Source organism: Micromys minutus, assembly GCF_963924665.1.
Source record: "Micromys minutus genome assembly, chromosome: 16".
Classification (NCBI taxonomy): Eukaryota; Metazoa; Chordata; class Mammalia; order Rodentia; family Muridae; genus Micromys; species Micromys minutus.
The window spans coordinates 10,112,032-10,135,689 of NC_137985.1; the positions used below are offsets into that span (position 1 = coordinate 10,112,032).

Below are 23,658 nucleotides of genomic sequence, written 5' to 3' on the forward strand. Positions count from 1 at the left end.
GTAGGCTCTTTGCCATTATGTTGGTCTACTCCTTTTTTCTCAGAATGAACTCACATTTATAAATCACACCGGCTCCTACTGTAGATGCTGGAAAAAGTCCCCTTCTTACTTTGCTTACTCAGAAAATATGAGCTCTTCCTGAACTTATTTCTACTTTGTGAATCTTAGAGTGTTTAAAAATATTAATTGCAGAGCTTTAAAAAAAGCATGTAGTCCAGCCAGCACACATTGCCTCCTTTCTGACATAGGTGGAGTTCTCTAGATGTGACGCTTTTGTCTTCTTTCTTCTTTCTTTTCTTACATGGGAAAGTGGGGGTGTCTTGAACTCTCTACATATCTGAGGCTGACTTTGAACTCACTGCATAATCCGGGATGATCTTTAAAGCATCACAGAGCCCAGGCTGGCCTTGAACTCACCACCTAGCCCAATTCATCCTTAAGCTCACAGTGACTTTCCCATCGCCAGGATAATAAGCTCTACAAGCTTGTCTTTTCCCCAGAAATCTCCCCGCCCCCCACAGCTGCATCACCAGCCTCTAAGATTCCACTGAAAATGAAAGGCAGGAGCCTTAAGCCAGCGACTGAGTATCAGCAGGAGTTTACCATCCACTGAGAATCTAGGACCAGGGATATGAGCAATGTCTCCTAACAGTCCAGTTTCTGAAAGCTAATCTCTCATTCCATCCTTAACCTATGTCTTCCAGCTGGAAAACTATATAGTTAATCCTCTATAGTATGTTCGCAGGAAAGAATAGTTTTATCTTAATTATGGCCCATTTTAGAAACTGAAAAAAAATGGTCTCCCACATAGACAGAGTCCACAGAATGTAACATTAGAAATCTGGCTATTGTCAGACTAGCAGAATTTTTACAGTATAAAACCAACCTCTTAGATCACAGTCTATCCTTACCAGGGGAATAGTGCTGCACAAACAAGATGAGAACCAGTTAAAAGGTAATTTCCTGAAATGGTCTCATGTGGAACAAATTGAAAATCCATGGTCCTTCAACAGAGAAATCTTTTTCATTACTTGATCTTTTTAAAAAATAGCTTCACTCTTCACTTCCCTAGCAGATGTTACAAATTCCAGAAACAGACAAGGATCTTGAGACTGGGATGAAAAATTGATACACTTAAAAATGTAAAACTCAATTTTAAAAAATGCTTAGAATAGAATAGGTGTGGTTCTGACAGACCGCGCCCTTGACTTTGAGAGCTTCTTGTCTGTTTGGTTCAGAGTTCATCAGTGCAGTGAAAACTGCCCTCGATGTGATGAATAGCATCTTCATAGTCTTTAGAAGATGGCCGGGGTATTAGCAGTCCATGGAAACGTGATGCTGATGTAAGACTGACAAGGCTGTTGCTAGGGAAGCACTGTTCTCACAATGGCCAAGACCATCTTCCCAATCTCATGGTCTGGTCTTCCTCTTCTGCATAAGTTTTTCTTTCTGTCTCCTTCCTAACATGTCTCCTTTTTCCATTAGAATTCTCTGGCCTAGATTTAAAAAAAATCAAAATACTGAATTTTTCTCTTTTAGAAGAAAAATATAATATGTTAGCTACATACTTACTTATTCATTCTATAAATATGTGAGTGTGCATTACATTCTAAATACTTTGGCGACCACCAAGGATATGGGAATCATCTTCCATGGAGTTTAATAGTTAAAGGGGACAAGAGACAATGAATGGGGGCAGAGGTTTGAGAACTGTCATCATGGGAAGAAGCTGAGGACACTGTTGGAGGACTCATCCTAACTTTGGGACTGGAAAGGCCCACCAGAGAAAGGACAAAGGCAGGTATGGCAGATTGTACTCTGCAGAGTTCCGGCATTTCTCCAGGTCAGCACATTGTCTCTGAAGTTCCCTTCTGCCAGCTTTCCTCTGCAGACTGAAAATCTCCTTTAAGAGCACGGTGTCTCTCATCTTTGCCTCTGCTGGTCCGCACCTTTCATAGCTGGGCTTTCCATTTTTTTATGCTCTTCCTCTGTCTTGCCTTCTCAAGTCTGAACAACTGAGTAACTTGTCAGCATCATTACTCAATTCCCTGAGAGAGGCAGGTCCACTTTAGAGGTGACTGTGGCCTTGGTCCCTGTGCATTTTCATCCTCTTCCCTGCTCAAGGCTTACCAGCTACACTCTGCCTATGCTGTGCTTTTGAGTGTTAGTGATATAATAACTGTCCAGGTGAAACAGCCTTGTGACCAGTGGCTGCCTGTGTATTCCCCAGGGCCTCTCTGGGGAGCTTTTAGGGTCAGTCTGCAATTTCTTGGTAGCCCATTTTAGAAGATCTCTACGGTTTTGATAATACACTAAGACAAATGAGTTTAAGAAAGTTTATTGTGCCTTGGATTTGAAGGTGGAGCAGTCAAGGCAATGGAACGTGGAGCAGCAGGACAAACTGCGTCCCCAGTCAAGAAACACAGAACTGCCCAGGCTCACTCTCTCCTGTATATTCAACCCAGGGTCCCCGCAGTGGACAGATCTCCCACCTTAACCATCCTAATCAATATGTTTCCCCACCAACAGACCCTGGATAATCCCTCAAGAGTGTGCCCAACTCCTAGTGATTCTAGATCTCCTCTTGTTGACAACTGAGATGGGAGGGCCTATGTGTGTCCTGCTGAGTTTCTAATATAGTATGTCCCTTGAGGAATGGTGGTTCAGGCTTTCCAATGGGACATCTTGTCCAGCTGCTTCTTTGTGGGCTTGGGTGGGTGGGTGTATAGAAATGAATAAAAAAGACATTCTTCAGGTGCTTCTAGGCTACCCAAAGGCACAAAGCACAAATAATGACTCCAGCAGGAGGGAAAGCTCTGTCATCTGTTATCTGGGGCCCACCTGGTCTGCCTAGGCTTCAGACTGAGAGGGAAGCACTGAAGGAATGAATATGCACGGAGCACCTCTCCTCAATGTTCCCATTAGCTGAGAGTCCTCCCAAGTGCATAACTGCACTCCGCCCAGCCTCTGCAGGGTGTTCCAGCCTAGCCGGCCTGATTTCACTCAGTGAGTGAAATGCAGCTCTAACTGTATTCCTCCCCTTTGCACAATATTGAGAGTCTTTATCATCTGATGGTTGCCTGGTTCTAGTTGACTACAGAGACTATAATCATGAGTTAAGCTAAGATAATACTAACCATCCTAGTCCTTCCCCATGGTTTAAACACCCTTCTTACCACCATGTAATCTTATTCAACTAAGCCTTTCCTAAAGGCCAAAAGCTTCTTCTAACCCTCCTCCCCCTCTGTAAGGCACTGTCATCCTTGTGGATAATATTAGATGCCCAGTTTAATTTCACACCTGAGAAAATAGGCACAGAGAGGTTAATTATCTATCTGAGGTTACACAGCTGTACTCCAAATGTGGTCCTTATAGCTCTTCACTCTGGAGTTACTTCATCTACAGAGATTCATGGGAACTTCAAACAATTTAGGGACAGTGAGGGTGAAGTAAATCCAACAGCTGTCGATATGCTGTCAAGGCCTAGTAACTCGTGTCAGACAGGTCCCCTCATCCTCTGCTGGCCCTCCCCACTGAGTGAAGAGGCCTAATCCTTCTACAATTCCTCTGCTCCCTGTACCTTAATCCCAGGATACCATCTGTTATGGCTCGGGACACAGATACACATGGCCCATTTAACTGTACGGATTCGGGGTAGGGTGGGGAAGGCAGTAAACTAGGGCACATTCCCTCCCTGTAACAGGCATTTAGGGCTTCAGGCAGATGCAGGACAGAGCTTTGACATGCAGACCACCAGGACAGACAGCCAGGAAGAGGGCCAATTCAGTCAGTAAAATAAAGTTTAACATTCAAGGTGCCCTTAACCATAGAGGAATAAAGTGGAAGAGAAACTCGAGCCGTGACAGCTCTCCCAGAAGTCCTGGTCACACTGGGCAGGTGACTTCTGGGAACAACACAGGCCAGCAGTAGAACATCTGACTAGAATGAGCAAAGCCCTGGATGCAATTCCCAGCACCGCCAAAGTCCAAGACCCAGAAGTCCTGTTTTGGTCACCTTCCTGATTGATATATAGATGGACAGCCCTAGACAGTGGTTATACAATAAATCCATGCTATCATGGCTTTCAAGACTTTATCCACTCAGTTTTAGCCCCTGGTGTCTCACCTCCCTGAGTGTATTCTGTCTGTCTTATAGCAGGATCACAGAGTGCTTCACATGGTACCCACTAAAGATTGAAGAGTCAAGACTAATGGGCCCAAAGCAAGAGAAGTAAGAGCAAGATTGATGGGCTGTAAGACAAATAACTTTAATATGGAAAAGGAGACCTTTATAAGTCTGAGTCATGTGGTCCCAGTAGGGAAGACCGGAGGTATCAGACCAGAACCATACAGAAAACTCCAGAGTCAGGAACAGGAAGAAGCTGCTACATAGAAAGAGGTGCAGGGCTGTGAGGACAGGGAATGGGATCCTGTAGCATGTGCCTTTTACCCACATGTGCTTGGGAAAGATCTTCCTAAGCTTAACTGGCCTCTGTCAGGGTTTGGCGGTAAAGTGAGATTCAAGAAGAGTCTCTCTTGCCTGTGTTCATTTCTCCTTACTCATCTGCAAGTCAAGCTGTCTCCTCCTTCAGAGGTTCATCTACTTATCCCTCCAACCCTGGTCATAGACAGGACAAATCCATTCATTAAAGAATGCTCTGTGGCATAAAACCTTATAAAGAACCAGGTGACTTCTGTGCTCCTTTGACACAAATATGAAAAGAAATTTACAGTCTAGCAATTCGACTTATTTTTCCTATTTATTTGTGAATGACTTTGTTGTATTTGGGTGGGTGAGCAGGGGTACATGTGGAAATTAAAAGACAATTCAGTAAAGGGGTCTTTCCTTCCACCATGTAGGATCGAGGATCTAACTCACCTCATTAAACTTCTATCACTGAGCCCTGTCACCAGCCCCATACTGTTGTCTTAAAGAATAGTTTTACTTCTTAAGATGAACCAACACTACAATCACATCCAGAAAGAAGTTGTGTCTTCGAAATGTGACCCATGCCTTCAGCTAGAGTGTTTCTAGTGCCTTATCGACACAGATATCGGCCTTCGCTTGTGTGTTATCATTAGCATCTGGCTGCTGAAGTACGTGTAATAAGACTGACATTTACATCCAGGACTTAGAATGTTGTGTTACCTTAGCCCAAAGAAAATCCAAGAGCCACTTCTGAAGCAAGTGGGTCTCTCCATATGTGGCTCTAACTAGTCAATAGAAAAATTTGTTTGTGGTCGCCGAGGACTCCCACTGAAGGTATTGCCCATTGTCACTAGGTAGTAGCAGACAGATCTGTAAGTAATGTATTCAACTCAGTTTCTAAGTGAAGGGTGGCATCCAAGATTACCTCAGCGTGATTGTGACTTCAGACTTGTCCCAAGGAACTTGATGCCCCTAGTCAACAGGAAGTAGTCTAACAATAACTTTACCTCTTTCCGGCCCTTGACTTTATCCAGGCACCTCTTCCCTTTCTTTTCTATCCTTTTTTTCTCTCTTATTTAGTGTCAGGGGGTGGAAGGGTGGAAGGAAAGGGGTGAAGAGAGTAGAGAAAGAAGAACCTGTAATGTAGCAAAAAGCCAGCCACTTGGGTTGGACATAAAGCATTGAAGCATAAGACCCTGGGCCCAACCTCAGTGTCACAAAAGAAAATGAAAGGAGAGAAAAACTGTTTTGCTGCCACATGAAAATTCAGCATCACCGCAGCTTTACAGATAATGAGACTAAGATTTGGAAATGCAAAGCAGCCCACCTAGGGCTCCGGTGTTCCAGTACCGAGGGCAGGCTGTAAGCCAACTGCATTAGCAGTCATCCAATCACACCGCTTCATGTTTCTGCATTCCCTGACATGTGCCTGTCATGTAGGTGACATGAGCGTGTCATGTAGGTCTACCCCTGCTTTAGAGCAGGGACTTTGACTAATTCATCCTCTATCGTCACTTGTCTTACAGTACAGCTCTCTAGGCTCTGCCCCAGCACAGGGCCGCCGTGTTGGCATCTCTGATGTGACACTTGTCAAGTGCACGAAGTAACTTCTCAAGTCTCACTTCTCTCGTCTGTGTAAAGGGAGCACTGATGGATCGCTCAGACTTTATTGATCACGCAGCGTGATCACTTATAAAGTGTCAGTAGCAACCAATCTGTAAATCTCCAACACGTGACAGACATTATTAGTGCCTGTGGATAAACAGCCCGAGTGAACCAGTATTTGAATGTGAGACCCGCTTTCTAGAGATTTAGAAATTGCCTGGATGCTCTGTGCTTCCTGACCATCGCTTCAGAGTCTCCATCAGGGCTGATCTAGATCTCTGTCTGAAGACTGAGTTTATAATTGTTCTTGTTATTTAAAAATGTATCTGACAAGAGCTGCTTACAGAAGGAAAAAGTTATTTTGACTCGGTGTTTGAGTGTAAGGTCCATCACACCAGGGCAGGCGTGGTAGCCGGGCTGTGAAACACAGGGCTCTTCACACCTGCAGCCAGGGAGCACAGACAGACGAATGCTGGTCCCCAGCAAACTTTCTCCTTCCGATTTGCTCTATAACTGTAACGCATGAGAGGGCACCACCCACATCACCTCGGGACTTTCCTCCTCAGTTCAACTTTGTGGAGATACCCCCACAGACATGCCTACTGGTGTGTCTCCATGGTAACACTAAATCCACTCAAGTTGACAGTAAAGATTAACCACCACACCCACCACATAGCACAGCCTTGAGTACTAGTTACAAAAGACTAGGAACATCAATTCAACTGTTGTTTTAAAGTATGGTCTTAAGTCAATCTGCCTTAGCTAGAGAGACGTATTCCACCATTGAGAACATGAAACAGTAAACTGAATTGACTCAAAATATCCAGAGAGGATGGTTTTTAAGATTAAGACCATGTCAAAACCTAAACACATCCATCTACAGCCCATACAGGTTTGTTTGTTTTCCACAGTCCAAACTCACTGATGTTAGTTTTAAAGGTAGATTTTAGAAGGCTCGAATTGAGAGAAGTTTCTTTCTGAACAGGACTCCTCCTCATCAGACTGGTTTGCTCTTCTTGAGTCTGTGACTACCTTGTGACCCCTCTTACCTAAGTTTCTAGGATCAAGGTAGTCTTTCTGTTTGTTTGTTGTTTTTTTTTTAATTCTATACTTTTAACAGTTTCAGATGTGAAACAATGTGTTTGGATCATATCTACTCTGCCCTCTTGTCCCAGATCTCTGGCACCTCCTACGACCGCGTTCTTTCCTTTTTTTCTCTCTTTCTCTCTTCCTTCTTGACAAGCCACTGAGGTCAGTTAGGGTGTGTGTGTGTGCATGAGCGTGGGGGCATTCAGTATGAGCGACTTAGGAGAGACCACAGAAAAGGGACTCTCCCTCCCAGGAAGCTTCTCAGCTGGGGGTTGGTCTCATGAGTGCCTCCTCTGTTCTGTTGGCACTGGAACATTAACTGGCTTGATCTGGTACCAGTCTTACTGTATCACAGGTCCGTACTGGAGGGCCAAGTGCACAGCTGAAACTTGCTGCTTAGTGTCCTGTTTCAGCTTTCACACTGTGGATGGAGGTATTAAAATCTACTCTGTTTTCTGGATATCTGTCACTACTTAATTCTAGCTAATTTGAAAAGCGAATGAAGAATCCTCAGGAACCACCTCCTAGTGAAGTTAAATGTCCCTGCTTGCTGGAAAAGCAGTGTTTCCCTTGCTCATATTGGCTGTTGTCATTATCTTTATCGTTTTTGTCCTTCATTCTTTAGAAAACTGCATCTTGTAATCCATTGTCCACCTCACCTGACTCTCCAGTTCAGTGTTAAAAGTGAGGGCAAACTATCCTTCAAGCCCTTATACGACCTAGCAAGACAGATCCACTGTGGCTAAGCCCAGGACTGGAAACACAGACAGAAAGGAGACCACAATGTTATTGACATTACGTCTCCTGAGGCCATTCACTGTGAGGTCTGTTCACCCTGCAGCTCTGCTGCCCTGTGAAACAGTATTTGAAAGAGGATTCCTGAGAATTACTCCATTGTCTTCAAACATGGTGTTTTATCAGCTGCTCCCGTTCGGAAATGTTACTGAAGGTAGCCGTGTTCACCAGCCACAGAACTGAAGAATATCAACTTATCAGTGGTAGGTTAAGAGATCAGATTTCCAAGGTTGTTCTTAGAAAATGGTGAAGATCAATTTCTTCAGCCATGCTTGAGATGATCTCGTAAGCAGAGGTGAACAACTTATTGTGGGGCGCCCTTGATCCATTCAGAGTCTGCCAGGCTCCGAATCAGAGCTGCACAGAGCAGCTGAGGATGCCCGCAGCATTGGAAATGAGAACTCAGAGCGGCTGCCGAGAGTCCCTTCAGGCAGGGCACAGTAAAGCCCAGAGACAGGAAACCTGCCAGCCTGCCTCTGCTGGAGGAACAAGGAGCCACTTAATGATTAATCACTGTCAACCTTTGTTCTGGCTAAAGACTTGGGTTTTGGGCGAGACTTGTAATGTGTAATGAGGGACTGTTTGGAGTCTCTGTTGCTATGAGATTGCATTCGATCCTCAGTGTCTGGAAGGCACAGTGCTCTTTTGCCCAGTAGGGCTAACCTGAGTGCACACACAGTGCCTACTAGAGGTGAGGAAGAGGCTCTGGAAAGATCTGTTCCCAAGCATCACTCCAGAGCCCGAGAAAGGACAGTTAGCCAAGCCCTGGGCTTGGCTCAGTCGACATGAGATTTTTAACAAATTCTAGAAAACTAACAAGAAGTGAAATAGATCAAGGTGATTTATAAAAGAACAGACAAAGACACACTCCCAAAGTGTACACAGAAGTATACAGACAGCACATAAACACACACCAACACACAACTTTTCAGAAAGCAAAATGTAAACTAATGTGACCGTTCCTTTTAGCAGTAAGATACTGAATTGTGGATTTCAAGCCAAATTCCTCCTTACCAGTTTCCACAAAAGGCTGGGGTCTCTCTTGACATTCTTTTTAAAGTTAAGGAAAAAATAATCCTACGGTTGATTTGTTGGCTTGTAGACTTTTACATTTGCATTTAAAAACCTTCATTTTACCAACAAGAAGGGTTTTCAGGAAGGAAAGCAGTATTTTAAAATTCACATAATTCTTCTGTGTTGAAGTGGGATGTATAAAGCTGTGACTTTTTAAGCATTATTGTATTGTTATTCTAAGATATAAGTGTAGGTGGAAATATTGCTATAGACTAGGGATAGTGGGTGATACTTCCAGGAGAAGGAGCAATCTCCCTCCCTGCCTCCCTCCCTCCCTCTCTCCTTCCTCCAACAAATAAATGTGGTTACCATTGTTTCAATATGTCTGTGAAATGTAGCTTATATTGTGTTTTATAACTTGACTATAACCGTTAGTGTCACCGTGTCACTATTTCTTTCCCCTCAACCCATCTATAGTGAAGTCAGAAAAGCTGAGTAAGAACTGTTTGGGCCTCAGAAGCCATTGTAAGTGCAGTGTCTGTGGGGGCCCCCTGACCCTACCTGCTCTGCAGGCTGCCACAAGCTCTGCATTTAACATCAAAGGACATTCTACCAATCACAGTGACCCAGAGAGCTGGAAATAACAAACCCACCAGTCCCAGGGTCTCCCAGTAGATTTATTCAAACACCTCCCAAACAGGAAAAATTCACTTTTCATTCAAATATCTAAATAGAATTAATTTTCCCTGGAAAAAAATCCATGACCTGTAAGCACTGTAATTGTCATTAATTCTGAAACTGTGGTCAAATACAATCCATGAGTAACAAAGAGGGCAGAAAGGTTTTTCTCTGGCCATAATTACCCGTTGGTCTTATACTATGGTGACATAATTAAGAGGAACCGTGACAATGGGCACCGCAACTGGTTAAGACCTTAGAGCTGTCAGAGGAAAGACCAACCCTGATGCTACTCTAGGTCCCTGCATTTGTCCAGGAAACAGCTTCCCCTGAGCGGAACGTCATAAATCTTGGCAGGCCTGACTGATTTCCTATCCTTGACCACAGACATTTACGTGAAGGTGCTTGACCATTGTGTAATGCTGGTCCTTGGGCGCGGGTCCTTGAACACTATCTTGAAGCCACTTACCTAAAATCTTTAGTAGAACTGGAAAATGCATCAAAATAAATCACTTTATACAGAACGCCGGTGAGCTATTATTTGCATTTAAATAGAAACACTACCACCTTCCTTTACTGTGACAAATGTGCATTGGTGACTGTATTTCCGAGTCCCCTAAGAGGTAACTATATCTATCAAAGGTGTGTTTCCCTGCTAGCCTCTGAACATTTGTGGGCTTGTAAGTATGTATAATAGCTGTTTCTGTTAATATTGAATTTGACTGTTAAATATATCCACTACATACCAAGAGCCTCTTTCTGATTTTTATGAATAATAAAATTGGTGAAACCACCCAGCTTGCACAGTGTTTTCCCCATGCCAACAGGGACTATCCCACTACCTCTTATGATCAGTGCAAGTTGTAATCGAAGGACCTGGCAAAGCACTGACGTGAATTGCATCCTAATTACCAAGGAGAAAACAGTCCATCGAGCTGCCGTAAACGTGCTGAAGGCAGAGAGCAGGGACACGGTGTGGAAGTGTTCACCGGCTTTGGAAGGCAGAGGACACAAGGTGCAGCTCACTGCAGAAGGACTGTAGCCCATGAGCCTGGCCACTGTCACACTCAGCACTGACCTGTCTGAAACCAGATGAATTACTTTTCCTAACTCTGTAAGTTGAGAACGTTCCTTAACATCACGTCTAGCAGTGTAGTTTTGTATTAAAACTCATAGGTTTAATTAACTCTCAAAATGGCCAGGGCTGTTTTAAACACAGATTGCTAAAGCTGGCCAGATATCTCGAAAGCGGCAACTTTTAAAAACAATGGTGACACCTCAGTGGTGTAGAAGAAGCCGCTTCTGTCCAAGGAAAGCAGAAGTGAGGACCGTGGGAGAGTCAGATAAACACTATGAACTGAAAACCTATTAAGCAAATCAGGCCTCGGGTGAGATGTCGCAGCTGTGTCTTCTTGATGTCACAGCAGTCACAGTAGCCGATGCTGTTAAACATTCTTTTCAAAACAACTTTTTTTGTTTTTGCAATATATGTATATAGTTGATATTAAGCCGCAAGGCGTCCCGCGGTGTGGCATTTCACATGCCTGGCCCAAATTCTGCTAATCTTACAGGGGATGTGACCAGTTGTGTTTAAATTTCTGTCTCCTTTCCTCCTCAGGATCGCTGACTAGCAATACTTAAACATTCTGAAAGGATCCAATCGGCTCAAGTTTAGTCATAGTTTTGACTTAAATGTTAGCCGTATACTAAATGAGGTGTTGTTTGCGGTCCAGCAGCCACTAAGGAGTAGCAGCAGACCAGAAGCATGCTCTCTTAAGAAGTGCCACATGGACTTGGAGAGCCCGAGACAATCTAAACACTGGAGATCACACCACATGTATGCCCAACTGACCAGCAGTTAGGAGACCAAGCACAGACGTTTACCCAATTCAAAGACTGGCCAGTTAGAGTTCCAATCAAGAATCTGTTTGCAGTTTGCAAGTAACAGAACCCAGTGTAACCGCCGTACCCACACTGCTGAGAAACAGGGGTCACAAGGTCCTGGCCATCGGTATTGTGGAGTTTATATCCCAGGCTCTCTTAGTGAGCAGGGCTCTTGCACTGACCAATAACTGACACTCCGAGCTAAGACACTGGGTGTTATAGCCAAGTTTGGTATTTGTGATTTTATTGAAAGTATTCAGTATACATGTTACCTTGTTAATACTTGGATAATTGTAAATTGTAAATGAAGTTTAATTGATTTTTAATCAAATACCTGTAACTTATTTGACAAATAATTTCAAATATGAAATATTGTCTCTCTGAGAGAGATCACTAACCCTTCTCCTCTAACTAGCTGTCCCTAACTATCTAACCCTACTGTCCCTAGTATCCTCTCTGCTCTGCTCTACAGTCATGGCTACAAGGTGACTGGCGAGTGGGCATTTGTGCAGCTAGCTTAACCAAAATAGCTACAAAATATAAGACCCCCCCCCAAAAAAATCATTGACCTTCTTCGTTCTTAGAGTAGATTTTTTATTTACTGTTATCATTTTTCTGAAATGTTACCGTGGTGCCTTGCCCATAGAAATGTATTTGTATAATTTACATAAATACGATTTGGTAAGTGACTTAATTTTTTGGGTACTGATTCAAGAGAAATCTCCACTCTTATGAAATTTTCCCCTTAGAATCTTAAGAACTTGGCTTTTTAGAAGTCGCACTGAAGCATTTCGTGGCTTGTATCCTAATCCAGGGAGCACTTCAGTGCTGTGTGAGACAGAGTACATGGCTCCTTCCTAAACTCCACAGTGGCCATCACAATAAAGCACCTGAAGATCCTCAGACGGAGAACACAAAGTTGTTTGACGTTAACCAGGCAGGGAACACTGCTTGTTCCTCCGTAGCCCCAAAGCACTAAACACAACATGACTGTGAACATGTCCTGTTTCTTTATCAAAAGGGGTCACTTACCTTAGGTTTATTTTGTACATTTTAGGACAGACGAAGAGAGTCGAGGCTCAAAAATTATTCCTAGAAAATTGTAGGGTTTTTGTTTGGTTGGTTGGCTTTTGCTTTTGCTTTTGGTTTTTATTTTCTTCTTTTGTACAGAACTAAGGAGACAGACTTTTCTATAGAGTCACTTGAGAGATTATACCAGAGTTACACAATGCTACATGTGCTTTCTGACAATTATGTGTGTGGACATGTCTGGCATTTGGTCTCTGCATTTCTCCAGTGTTTCTATTGCAACCTCCATTCGGTCAGAGAAGAAAAGGAACACTTGGAGACCCATCCTTCACCCCACCTGCCCCAGCCACTTTCATTATGATAGAGGCAAGAGATTATGATTTCGCATGCCATGTTGTTAAATTATATTTTAGGCACAGCAGAGAAATAGAAATTGAACTGTTTTCTTCCAACGGTATGTATTTGTTCACTTGCCCAAGTACATAAGTAATTTCAACTATTTGGTTAGATTAGAACTAAGATTATAATCTACATGCCACATTTTAAAGTTGGAGAGCATAAGGTCACAAAAGTCACAAAGACTAAAGTTGACTGGGTCCATAGGTTACAGGGGCCAACTTGTAGAAGGATGTATTTATGTATAAATATATATAAACTGCAAGTCAATAATAACTAAAAATAAATGTTACCTTTCCGTCAATGCTGAGTGCGTCTCTGTTGCATATAGACCCCATCACTTACAAAGACCATGAAAAGCAATTCTCCAGACTCTGTAGCCCCAGAAAGCTGAAGTCAGGGTGCTGGCATAGTGTCTGCTGAGGCCTCTCATCAGTGGCTTCTTCCTTCAGGGCAGATGGGAGAAGGTAGAGTGGACTGAGTCCCGCCCTCTTGGGAGCTCTGAGAGTGGAGCCTCAGGCTCCATTGTCATTTCAAAGGCCCTACCTGTTAATTCCAGCATGAGGATAAAGTTTCAGTATGAGCTTTGGAGGGTTATTCAGCTGCAGCAAACACGGCCTGCCTGCGTTAGCTGGGTGCAGTGCCACATGTCTGTAATCCTAGCACCCAGAATGTGGAAGCCGGAGGACCAAGAGTTTAAGGTCAGCTTTAGATACCTAGTAAGTCTGAGACCAGCCTGACCCCAGCCAAACAAAACAAAACAAAAATAAAAACAAAACAAGCAAACAAATAAAAAACCATGAGGCTGAAGAGATAGCACAGCGGTTAAGAGCATCAGCTGCTCTTCCAAACAAATTGGGATCAATTCCCAGCACCCATAAGGCTGTTCACAGTGATCGATAACTTAGTCCTAGGAAATGCAACGCTCCTTTCTGGTCTTCATTGGTTCTGCTTGGACATAGTACCCAGCCACACTAGCAGACAAAACACCCACACACATAAAATGAAAACACACACACACACAGACACACAGACACACAGACACACACACACACAGACACACACACACACACACACACACAGACACACACAGACACACACACACACACAGACACACACACACATAGACACACACACACACACACAGACACACACACACACACACACACACAGACACACACACACACACACAGACACACACACACAGACACACACACACACAGACACACACACACACACAGACACACACATACACAGACACACACACACACACAGACACACACACACACACAGACACACACACAGACACACACACACACACACACACACACACACACAGACACACACCACATTCGTTAAGAGGCAAAGGCTGTGACTGATGTGATATTCCTGGAGTCCCCCAGCAATCATAGGAGGCGCAATTACTTAAGGGACTAGCATCAGCACCATTTATGAGAAACAGTCTACCACTAATAAAATTGCACACAAATACTACTTACCAGTCATTTTTATCTGGTGGAAGTAGTACTGATAATGTTTAGTTCCATGATTGCAGGGGCCTGAGTAGTGACTGTCATTGGCTCGTTGACAGTTACTATAAACCCCACAAGGCATACTCTGTTGTCATGTAACTAAGTGATATTTGTTAATGACCAGGTTAATGTAAGCAGAGCTTAGTATCTATGTGAAGTTGGATGCATACTCTACACTACTGTACTAAGGCCTTTACTCATTTCATGATGTTTGGTCTTAACAGTCTTCCAGTACTGTTTTGATCCCATACAGCTTGTTGGAAAGTGGAATGGGGATTTTAGTTTATTATGTCTGCTGCCCACCTTTCAAATTGCTCTTTAGGACATGGGACTATTTTCTAAACATTCTGTGTATTAACAAGCTCATCTGCCTTTTAGAACAAGACAAGTTTCTTTATTTTTATCTCCCCTGATTTAAATTTGGAACAAGAATGAAAATATCGTTATGTTAGGGATTAAACAAAATGTCAGACTTTTGATCCATGACGTCTAGCTTTCAAAACCTGATACCTGCTAATGGGTTATCTCAGGGTGCACAGCATTGCTGTTCTCACTGTGGTCATTGCTGTGACAATGTGACGTTCCTTACCTCCCACCCATGTTAGCATCTTTTCACGGGGGCTCTGTGAGGTAACACAGCCATTTGCAAACACTGGAATTAAGAACATGGCTCCATGCCTGACTCACTTTTTCTTCTACTGTAGTTTCCTACTTACTCCTGAAGAAATTAGCACTTTGACACCTGCCTTTGTTTCTACTCTGAACTGCTTCCTTGTTCATTCATATACACTTTTAAGATCAAGAACCATTTATACAGAGAGAGTCCGACATACTTAAAGACTATCCTGATGAGTATACCTTAGTCGTCCAAGCACATTGCTAGGAGACAAATGGGTATAGACTACGGAGCCATTGCACTTCTGACTGACATGCTGAGGCTGGCGCAGGCTAGTGCCATTTGTCACAGACACAGACCCTCAACCTTAGGGACTCCGACAAGACTGCCTGATAGACATTTTAACTGAGCCCAGGAAAAGGACGAATCAGCTGGCTGGGAGGGGGAAGCAGAGGAGGAATGTTCCAGGCAGATAGGATTGTTATGGTTTGAATGATAATGTCCCCATATGCTCTGTATTTAAATACCTAGTCCCTGGCTGGCAGTTCTGTCTATAAGACATATCATTATGTTCACAAACAAATCTTTGTTGAGCAGAGGGTGAACGTCACAGACTGAGGTCTGAAGATGGTCTGGACACATTTATGGAATTTATAAGCTTCTTGAAAGAAACGACAGAGTTGGTTTCTGGGCATGCTTGTGGAGACAGAGAGGCAGATGATCGCATTATGAAATCTCCACAGGGCATCATCAACAGTAGCACATTCGGCTCTAGAGACAAAGAGCTAAAGACCAACCTGCAGAGCAGAAATCGCAGGTCCACCACAAAGAGCTCTTCCTTCCTCTAAGTGAGCACATTTTTCCCACTCCACCCTGACCCACTGATGTTCTGCTCCTGGCCACAGAGATGCCTCCTCATGGAACTGCTCTCACAGCCAACCCATAATAGGTGTCCACCCCAAAGTCTAAGAATAGACACAGTATCCTGGTGACTTGAATATTAGGCAATATCTGAAAGAAACCTCATTTCCATCAGTGGAACCAGAGAGAATACACACCACAGGCTCAGACTTTCCCCCTGAACAAGTGGGATACGTCCTCCAAAAGAGGCACATCTACCTGATGATCAGCCTCAAAGGAAGATTCTAAGTTCACAACATTTTCCTTCCTTAAATTCTACCCCAAATACCCCTGTCCCCCACATACCTAAAGACAATGCCATGCCCCACCCCACATTTCTATCAGGAAAGATGAAAATCTCTTAAGCAAATGAATCTTCCCTTTTACATTTTTTAATGTGTATATGAGTTTATGTATACCGTGTGTGTGTGTCCCTGACTAATGTGTCAGAGCCCTGGAGCTGGAGTAACATGTTACTGTGAACAGCCATGTGTATATGCTAGGAACTGAATCCAGGTTTTCTACAAGAGCAGTCGTTGCTCTTAGTCACTGAGCCCTCTCTTTCAGACTGAGTATTTTACCAAATACATTTCCCAGGGTTTAGACATGCATTCTTCATCTTTTGGTTAGATATGTGTGTGACCTTGTATAACTGAAGTCCTTAGGGATTGGAAGCTATGTCTTCATCTAAAATGTGGAGTTGGATGGAGACTTTGTAAGTTCCTTCCATTCCTAATGAATACCATGGGTGTGGGGGGGAGGGGAGGGAATCGGGAAGGCATCAGTGGAAACACATATCATAATAGCATTTCTTATTTGGTTTGCCAATTTCTCCCGAGAATTTCAGGCTGCTTCCCTAAAGTACCCCCACCCAATTCAATGCAAAAGATTAAATTTCTAGCCTAGGTATGCAGGGAAAGACCCAACAGACTAGTTCCGTTGAGGCCAGGTGTATTTGGGTCACGAGGTTCCAGTCACAGCTCTTGAACTCTGTCATTATAATGTACAAGCAGTTACAGACAATATGTAAGTGAATGTGTGGGATCCTAATCTGAAGACATTTTATTTACAAAAAAAAAAAAAAGAAGAAAAGAAAGGTGGCCCATGGAATGTAGTACAACCTTTCTGTCATTTACTGACCCTTGAAACTGAGCCCTGAAGTCTCCAATCAGAGATGGAAATGTCTTAGGTTTGCAAACTCCATTTGAAGTAATTCCCTGACAGACCCTTCTGCAATGATCATCCTTGTGTCAAACAAGGGACCATTCAATCACTTCAGCTGCCCACAGCCACCTCATCTTGCATTTCCCGAAATAAATGATTTGAAGGCTCTGGTTTATCAGCTTAGAGGGAATCCAAAAGAAACAGCTCAGGCAGGTGTTTCTCAGGCAGAGACAATAACAAATGGTTTCATCAGCAGACGGAGCTGAAGATGAGTAGCCTGAGGGAACGGTTGAGCACTTAGTGCATTGAGACAGGGAATGCGAGAAGAAAGATTGATTCAATAGCAAACCAGTCTGTGAGAACTACTGCACAGGCCTGCCCAGCTGGGTACTTTATCTTGAATTTGTTTTGCAAATTGCAGATGCCAAGCTCTAGAAGCCAAGAGAAAGGAAGAGTAGTCAAACCACCCAAAATACTCCCCGGGGTCTCTAGTCTAAGGACTTGTTTTGTGAGGGAAAACATCATTAAATATCCTCCTTGTTAGAGACACAGAGAGCCATTTCAGTCAGAAGTAGAGAACAGCACACTTTCTTTAGCTAGTCTTTAAGTAACAAGAGAACAATATTATTTTCAAACTTTGAGTTCTTTGTGAAAGCTGTCATGTGTCTTTCCAGCTCACAAAACTGTTTTAACAACGACTAAGTTCAGCGAGCCTTACCATATCAAATATCTCTCAGGGAACTGGAAGATTCTTTCCTGACGTGTCTAACACACTAGCTTCCTCCCTTTGGCTGAAGTCAGTTCTCCAGGACAGAAAGAGTCCTTGTTTCACATCAGAACAAAATAACTAACCACATCACTCTTATTTTGTAGCATCTGTTAGAAAGATTACTCAATGTTGACCACAATAGACTGAGCTTCTTTGTTGAAGTAAGACCTACCCCAAGCTTTGTATCTTCCATTTGATCCTAAGACTTTTTTCATACAAACTGTTTCATTAACTATGTATTCTAAGTTGGAGAGACGTGTTCTTCCACAGGGAAGAGTACACCAATCAATTGTCCCGTGACAAACAGTCACTCTGAAAACATGCATACAAGTAAAAGTATGCGGAGTTAACAGGTTATATTTAGGAATATATGTATAATCAAATACATATGTGCATGCAATAACAAATGCTGAAAAAAGAGGGCATGAATTTAAATTTAAAGAAGAGTGGAGAAGACCATATGGGAGGAAAAAAAAGAGGGAAATGTGATTAAGGTATATTAGCAAAGAACATAAAGTGGGAAAGGGTGTGTATATGTATGTGTGTGTGTGTGTGTGTGTGTATGTGTGTGTGTTCTAAAGTTGAATGATGGAGTGCACACCTGTATTCTCAATATACATATATACCTCAGGTAAAAAAACTTGTGGCTACATACTAAATGTAAACGAAGACAGAGTGGGTTAGCATCAAACGTTATAGCATTAGAACCTAAAACAGAAAGAGAAAACATAAATGAAAGGTACTTCAATTATTTTAATCAGGTGTGTGTTTGTAACTTGTTACTGAAACAATCTTTGACTCCAGCGTCTCTAAAAACTTGGGTTTCCTATACCTTTAACATTACCACAATAAAAATGACATGAGTCGTTCATAGCCACACGAGCACATATATACACACACAGTATCATAGAAGGTGAGGGTGTGCCAACTTTACCATGGCTTCCATTTGCCCCCCAGGAGAAAAGATGCATTGAGTGGGGAAGGACCAGCTGATGTCTGTGGTATTGTGTCCTCCGTGGCTGAGTCTGGGGGCAGCAGTAAGGCTGGATGTAGAAACCAGAGCCAATGCATTGGAGCATATTTTTCTTTCAAAATATTTTATGTACTGCAGTTTGCACAACATCTTGGCAATGAAGGCATGTCTGTGAAGGAGGTGTCTTGTGTTTCACAGCTAACATAAGGGCAAAAAATGTGACAGCAGCTTAATGTGACTTCAATCACAAACTGAAAGAGTGTGTGAGAGTGCCATGGTAAGGTCTGTGAGCTACAAGTTCACAGGTAAAAATCTACAAAATTCCAAGAGAATTCATTTCTCTCTCTTCCACACCAGGACTTGTCCCTCCGCACCAGCACTAGTTTCAAATTTGGACAACACTTGAGACTTTAGGGGGAAAGGTCCTAGAATATTTTTGGTATTGTCTAGGAATGAACTAAGTTTAGAACAGTCCATCTGTTTGATTAGAGAGAAAAAGAGCTGCGTTTTCTTGGCATGCACATCCTTTCTAAATCTCAGAGATGGGCGTTGTTCCAGATTTCTCTGGAAATCATTCTGAAGCTCACCAGCTCTGCCAACAGTAAACACACCGTCCATCTCTTTTCTTGTAGTTTTAAAATATATATATATTTTATTTCTTCTTTAGAAGTTTCATATATTACTGCAATGTGGTTTTCTCCTGTCTAGCCTTTGCTTCCTTCTAACTTCCCCTTGGCCTCCCAGTCCCTCCCAACACCATGGTCTCACTTTTCTGTCTTATTAGTAACCCTGAGTCCAGTTGGTGCTGTGGGTATGTTCATGGGAGCCATGAACTGAGGAGTGGACACCCACCCGTGTAGCTTGTAAACTCGTGTGTTAACTGAGGCTATATATCTGTGTGTCCCCTTCCAGTTCCAAATGCGCTCTGCGTGACTGATTAAGTTTTCATAGAACAGTTTTTAATGACCTGCATGGATAACTTATCTGCTTCAAAAGGGAAAAGATAAAAATGCAAGCTTGGAATAGCATTAACAGCTACAAGTGGCCATTGTTAAAGCTCTTGGTTGGAGCCAGCATTTAATTGTCAAGGGGCATTGGTGACGTCAGTACCTTAGTACTATCCTCATTTTTCCTGTTCCCATTTTACAGATGAGGAAAACAGAGTCACTTCTTCTGAACCCCCACCTAATAAATGCTAGAACCAGGACATGGAGGGGACAGACCCCACCCCAGAGCTCCTGCTTCTGTCCATTATGGTCATGGCAAAGAGATATAAAAGGTCCTTTGGGGTTTTTTTTTTCTACCTGTTTGCTAATCATTTCCTTTAAACACGAATTTTTTTTTCTCAAAGCCGTGGATAAAGCTTCAGGTTGTATCTTAGAAAAAAATGTCCAGGCTGAAATAGAGCAGAGGTCCAACTTCTGCTTCCAGTGTTTTCTCAGCTTAGTTCATTCTCTGATGTTTCACATGGTACTCCCACCCACCACCCCGCCTCCATCCTCCCTCCTCCCTCCTCCCTCCCTGCCACCCCGTCTCCCTCCTCCCATCCCGCTTCCCTCCTCCCACCACAGACTCTGCCTCCCTCTCTTCCCTCTCTGAGAAGATAAGGGTTCTGTCATCAGTCCACCCTCTCCCCCTTCCTTCCAAGACGATCAACTCTATGGAGTTTTCTCTGTTCATTCTGCCAGGGACTCACAAGCCTTGTGGCTTGTAAGACACATGGGGACAAATGACTTCCAGGGATTCTGTGCATTTAGAGTTGAAAGAAGGCCACAGGAAGATGACTGCATTGATAGATGGCTCATACAGAATCCCATCTTTAGTGTTTACTGTCTCAACTTAGAGCAGCATCATACCGCAGTAGAGAGGAGCATCTTTCAGTCAGGCTGCCCTGGCTCCAGAGCCTCCTCCACGTTTCCACCTCCAGCTCCAAGGACTCCCTCAGCTCAGATGCCTCATCTGCAAAACTGAAATAAAAACACTAGGTCACCTTCGTATTTGTGGGAGGGTTAGATGAATGGTGTGAAGCACTGGACGCTGGGCCTGCCTGTGTGCCGTCTTGGTGTGCGGCAGTCCTCAGAGTTATTCTAGATCCTGCTGCTCACTGAGAGCTGCTGTCTGACATGCTATGAAGATACAGTTTACTATTGCACTGGCTTTCAGATGGGCAGCTTTCTACTTTAAGAAAAGGCTTAGTAGATAACATGTTTTTTAATGGAACAAATGAGAAGGTAATTCCCAAGCATGGTGTACCACCCCTGCTGCTCAGGCATTGTGAGAGTTCCTGTTTTAATCTGCCGTAAGTGCTTGCTGTCTAGCTGGAGAGTAAGAGTTGAACTGCTTTGCTTCTGTGGATTCCATGTTTCCCAAAGGTCCCATGGGCAGGACCTGGTACATGCACTAAGTAACCTGTCTCCCAGATCACTGTCATCAATGGATGAAGATTTTTGATGTACTTCTAATACAGTCTAAATTTTTATTTTATAATCTTTTGTTTATTGTGTGCTGTAGTTTGTGTTTTGAGTCTTTGCCTTCTGCATCCCAGGTTGGCCCTGAACTTGTTATATGTCAGAGGATGATCTTAAACCCACAGTCCTCCTGCCTCCACTTTCTGAGAGCCAAATGACAAGAAAATTTCACTATACCCTGACTGGTCTTTTCCTAACCTCTGTAATACGAGCATTTCCTAACCATTGGTTGGATATGAATTCTACAAGGACACTGTGTTTTCCAGTCTTCTTGGAGTCCTTCTAGTAGCAAGCTCTGTATACTTCATTAGGACATAATGATACCTCGGAGGGCTCAGCTCCTATCTCTGCAGGGTTCCAATGGATCAATGCCTAAAAACTGGTAGAGTTCTCAGATCAAAAATTTTCCTTATCACTGCCAGTGAGTGGGGTGTCCCCTTAGCATAAACTGCTGTGAGATTAACGAGTCTCTATGTAAAAGAACAAGTGCCCCCTGCCTCTGTCCAGAATGGCTATTCAACTTTTAAACACGTGGTTGGAAACTCCATTGTCATCATAGGGCCAGAAACAACAAATGCACATTGACTTTCAGGGAAAAGAAATGGCTGCCACTCTGTGATGCTTTTGCTTCAAAGAAGGTGAGGTTGTCACTGAATATTTTCTTTGAGATTCCATAAACACCTCTGGAATGAGGTCCAATGCCCACTGCTCTGATTGCTGTGCTATACAACAATATCTGTTCAAAAGTGATTCTCCAGATGTCCAACCCGTTAGCCAGATTTGATCTCCAACAGGATGAAAATATTTGGAATCTGAGCTTATCATCTCTGTGCTCCCCGAATCTTATTTATTTCACAGTAGCTTCCCCTCCTCCTCACTCTTTTACAGGATCAACACACTGTGGTAGGCCAGAGCACAGGCCCCAGTCCAAGTCCCAACTCCTGCTCAAATCCAAACACTGCAAGTGGTTACATGAACTCCCAGCAGTCCCTGTTGAATCAGCAGATGATGGGGAAGAAGCAGACCCTGCAGAGGCCAACCATGGAGCAGAAGCAGCAACTTCTCCTCCAGCAGCAGATGCTGGCTGACACGGTAATGCGCTCTCAGAACTTCTACTATGAACACTTGTTGGCCTTGGAGTGATAAAGTGTCCCCTGTCCTTCTGTTTCTTGCCATATTTAGTTCATCTACTGATGTGACAGTAAGGCAGGTGTAGTGGATGCATCAGAAACGGAACTGTATAGATTTTAAATGCAGGGGAGCTGGGAGGGGGGCGCTGATTTACCAGCTGCTAGACATATGGAGTTCACAAGCCTGCATGGCCTGCCCTGCCCAGTTCAGGAATGTCTGTGGCCAGCCAGCGGGACATTTGAAGGGAGCAAAGGAAGGCTCGGTTGTTCCCAGCCTCAAGGGGTGGAAATAGTGAACTACACTTTAATCATCCCAACTCCAAACTGATTTTTAGAGGTAAATGAGTTTTAAAGGAAACTTTTAAAGGCCAGCATGGAGTTTCACCACCAAGATTTGGCTTCTCCAAACGCAAAGCATCTCAGAACGGGGGATGTTTTTTAAAAGAACATTTTAAATGAATTTCCATTTCACCATATTTGCCTGACCCCTTAAGAACCACAAGGTTGTTTTTCCCAAACAGCACCAGAGCTTTAACTTTGGTTCCATATTTGTGTCCTCGGTCCTCTGGTTCCTTAGACATCAGCATACACATCAGCCCAACTTTACTTCTTGAGAGCGCTGTGGCGTCCTCTCCTTCAGCTTGTCCTACCCAGTGAAATTAAAAGGGACAGAGCCAAACAGTTCAGGGTAAACAGACCTACAGAAAAAGGGAGAGTGGGGGCAAATGGTGCAGCTCAGTGGGAGAGCACCTGCCTAGCATACCTGAGTTCCTGGGTTCGAGTCCCACAGTAAGATGTGGAGGACGAACTAAATCATTTTATATTCAAGAAACATTTTAGAAACAGCCCAAAAGGTCAAGTGTTAGAAGCACCATGAATATTCAGCGAATACTGGAAGATCATGAAGATACAAGCTACCAAAGAACCCCTTCTGCTCTTGTTGCCCTAATGGATCTCAGAACCTACAGGAAACACACACACACACACACACACACACACACACACACACCACATCACATAAGTAGGCTATTGTAATGTATATGCTTAAGTGCTGTGCTGTAGGAATGGCTAGAAAAGGCTGCAGAGAACTTACCTCCAAGGATCAGAAGGTTCAGAGAGAGTTGGAGAAAAAGTAGGTGGGGGGAGGTCATCTCAACCAAAAGATGTAGCACACTCAAGACACACGTA

General features: G+C 43.4%; 1 protein-coding gene across 1 annotated transcript in view; it reads left to right on the top strand.

The window, feature by feature from the left end:
* MAML2 (mastermind like transcriptional coactivator 2) overlaps positions 1 to 23,658 on the top strand; it is a 305,834-nt gene that overhangs the window by 272,835 nt on the left and 9,341 nt on the right. Inside the window, exon 3 of the mRNA XM_080929861.1 lies at positions 22,229 to 22,432. Coding sequence (XP_080785987.1) covers positions 22,229 to 22,432 — 204 coding nt within the window. The remainder of the gene's footprint in view (positions 1 to 22,228; positions 22,433 to 23,658) is intronic.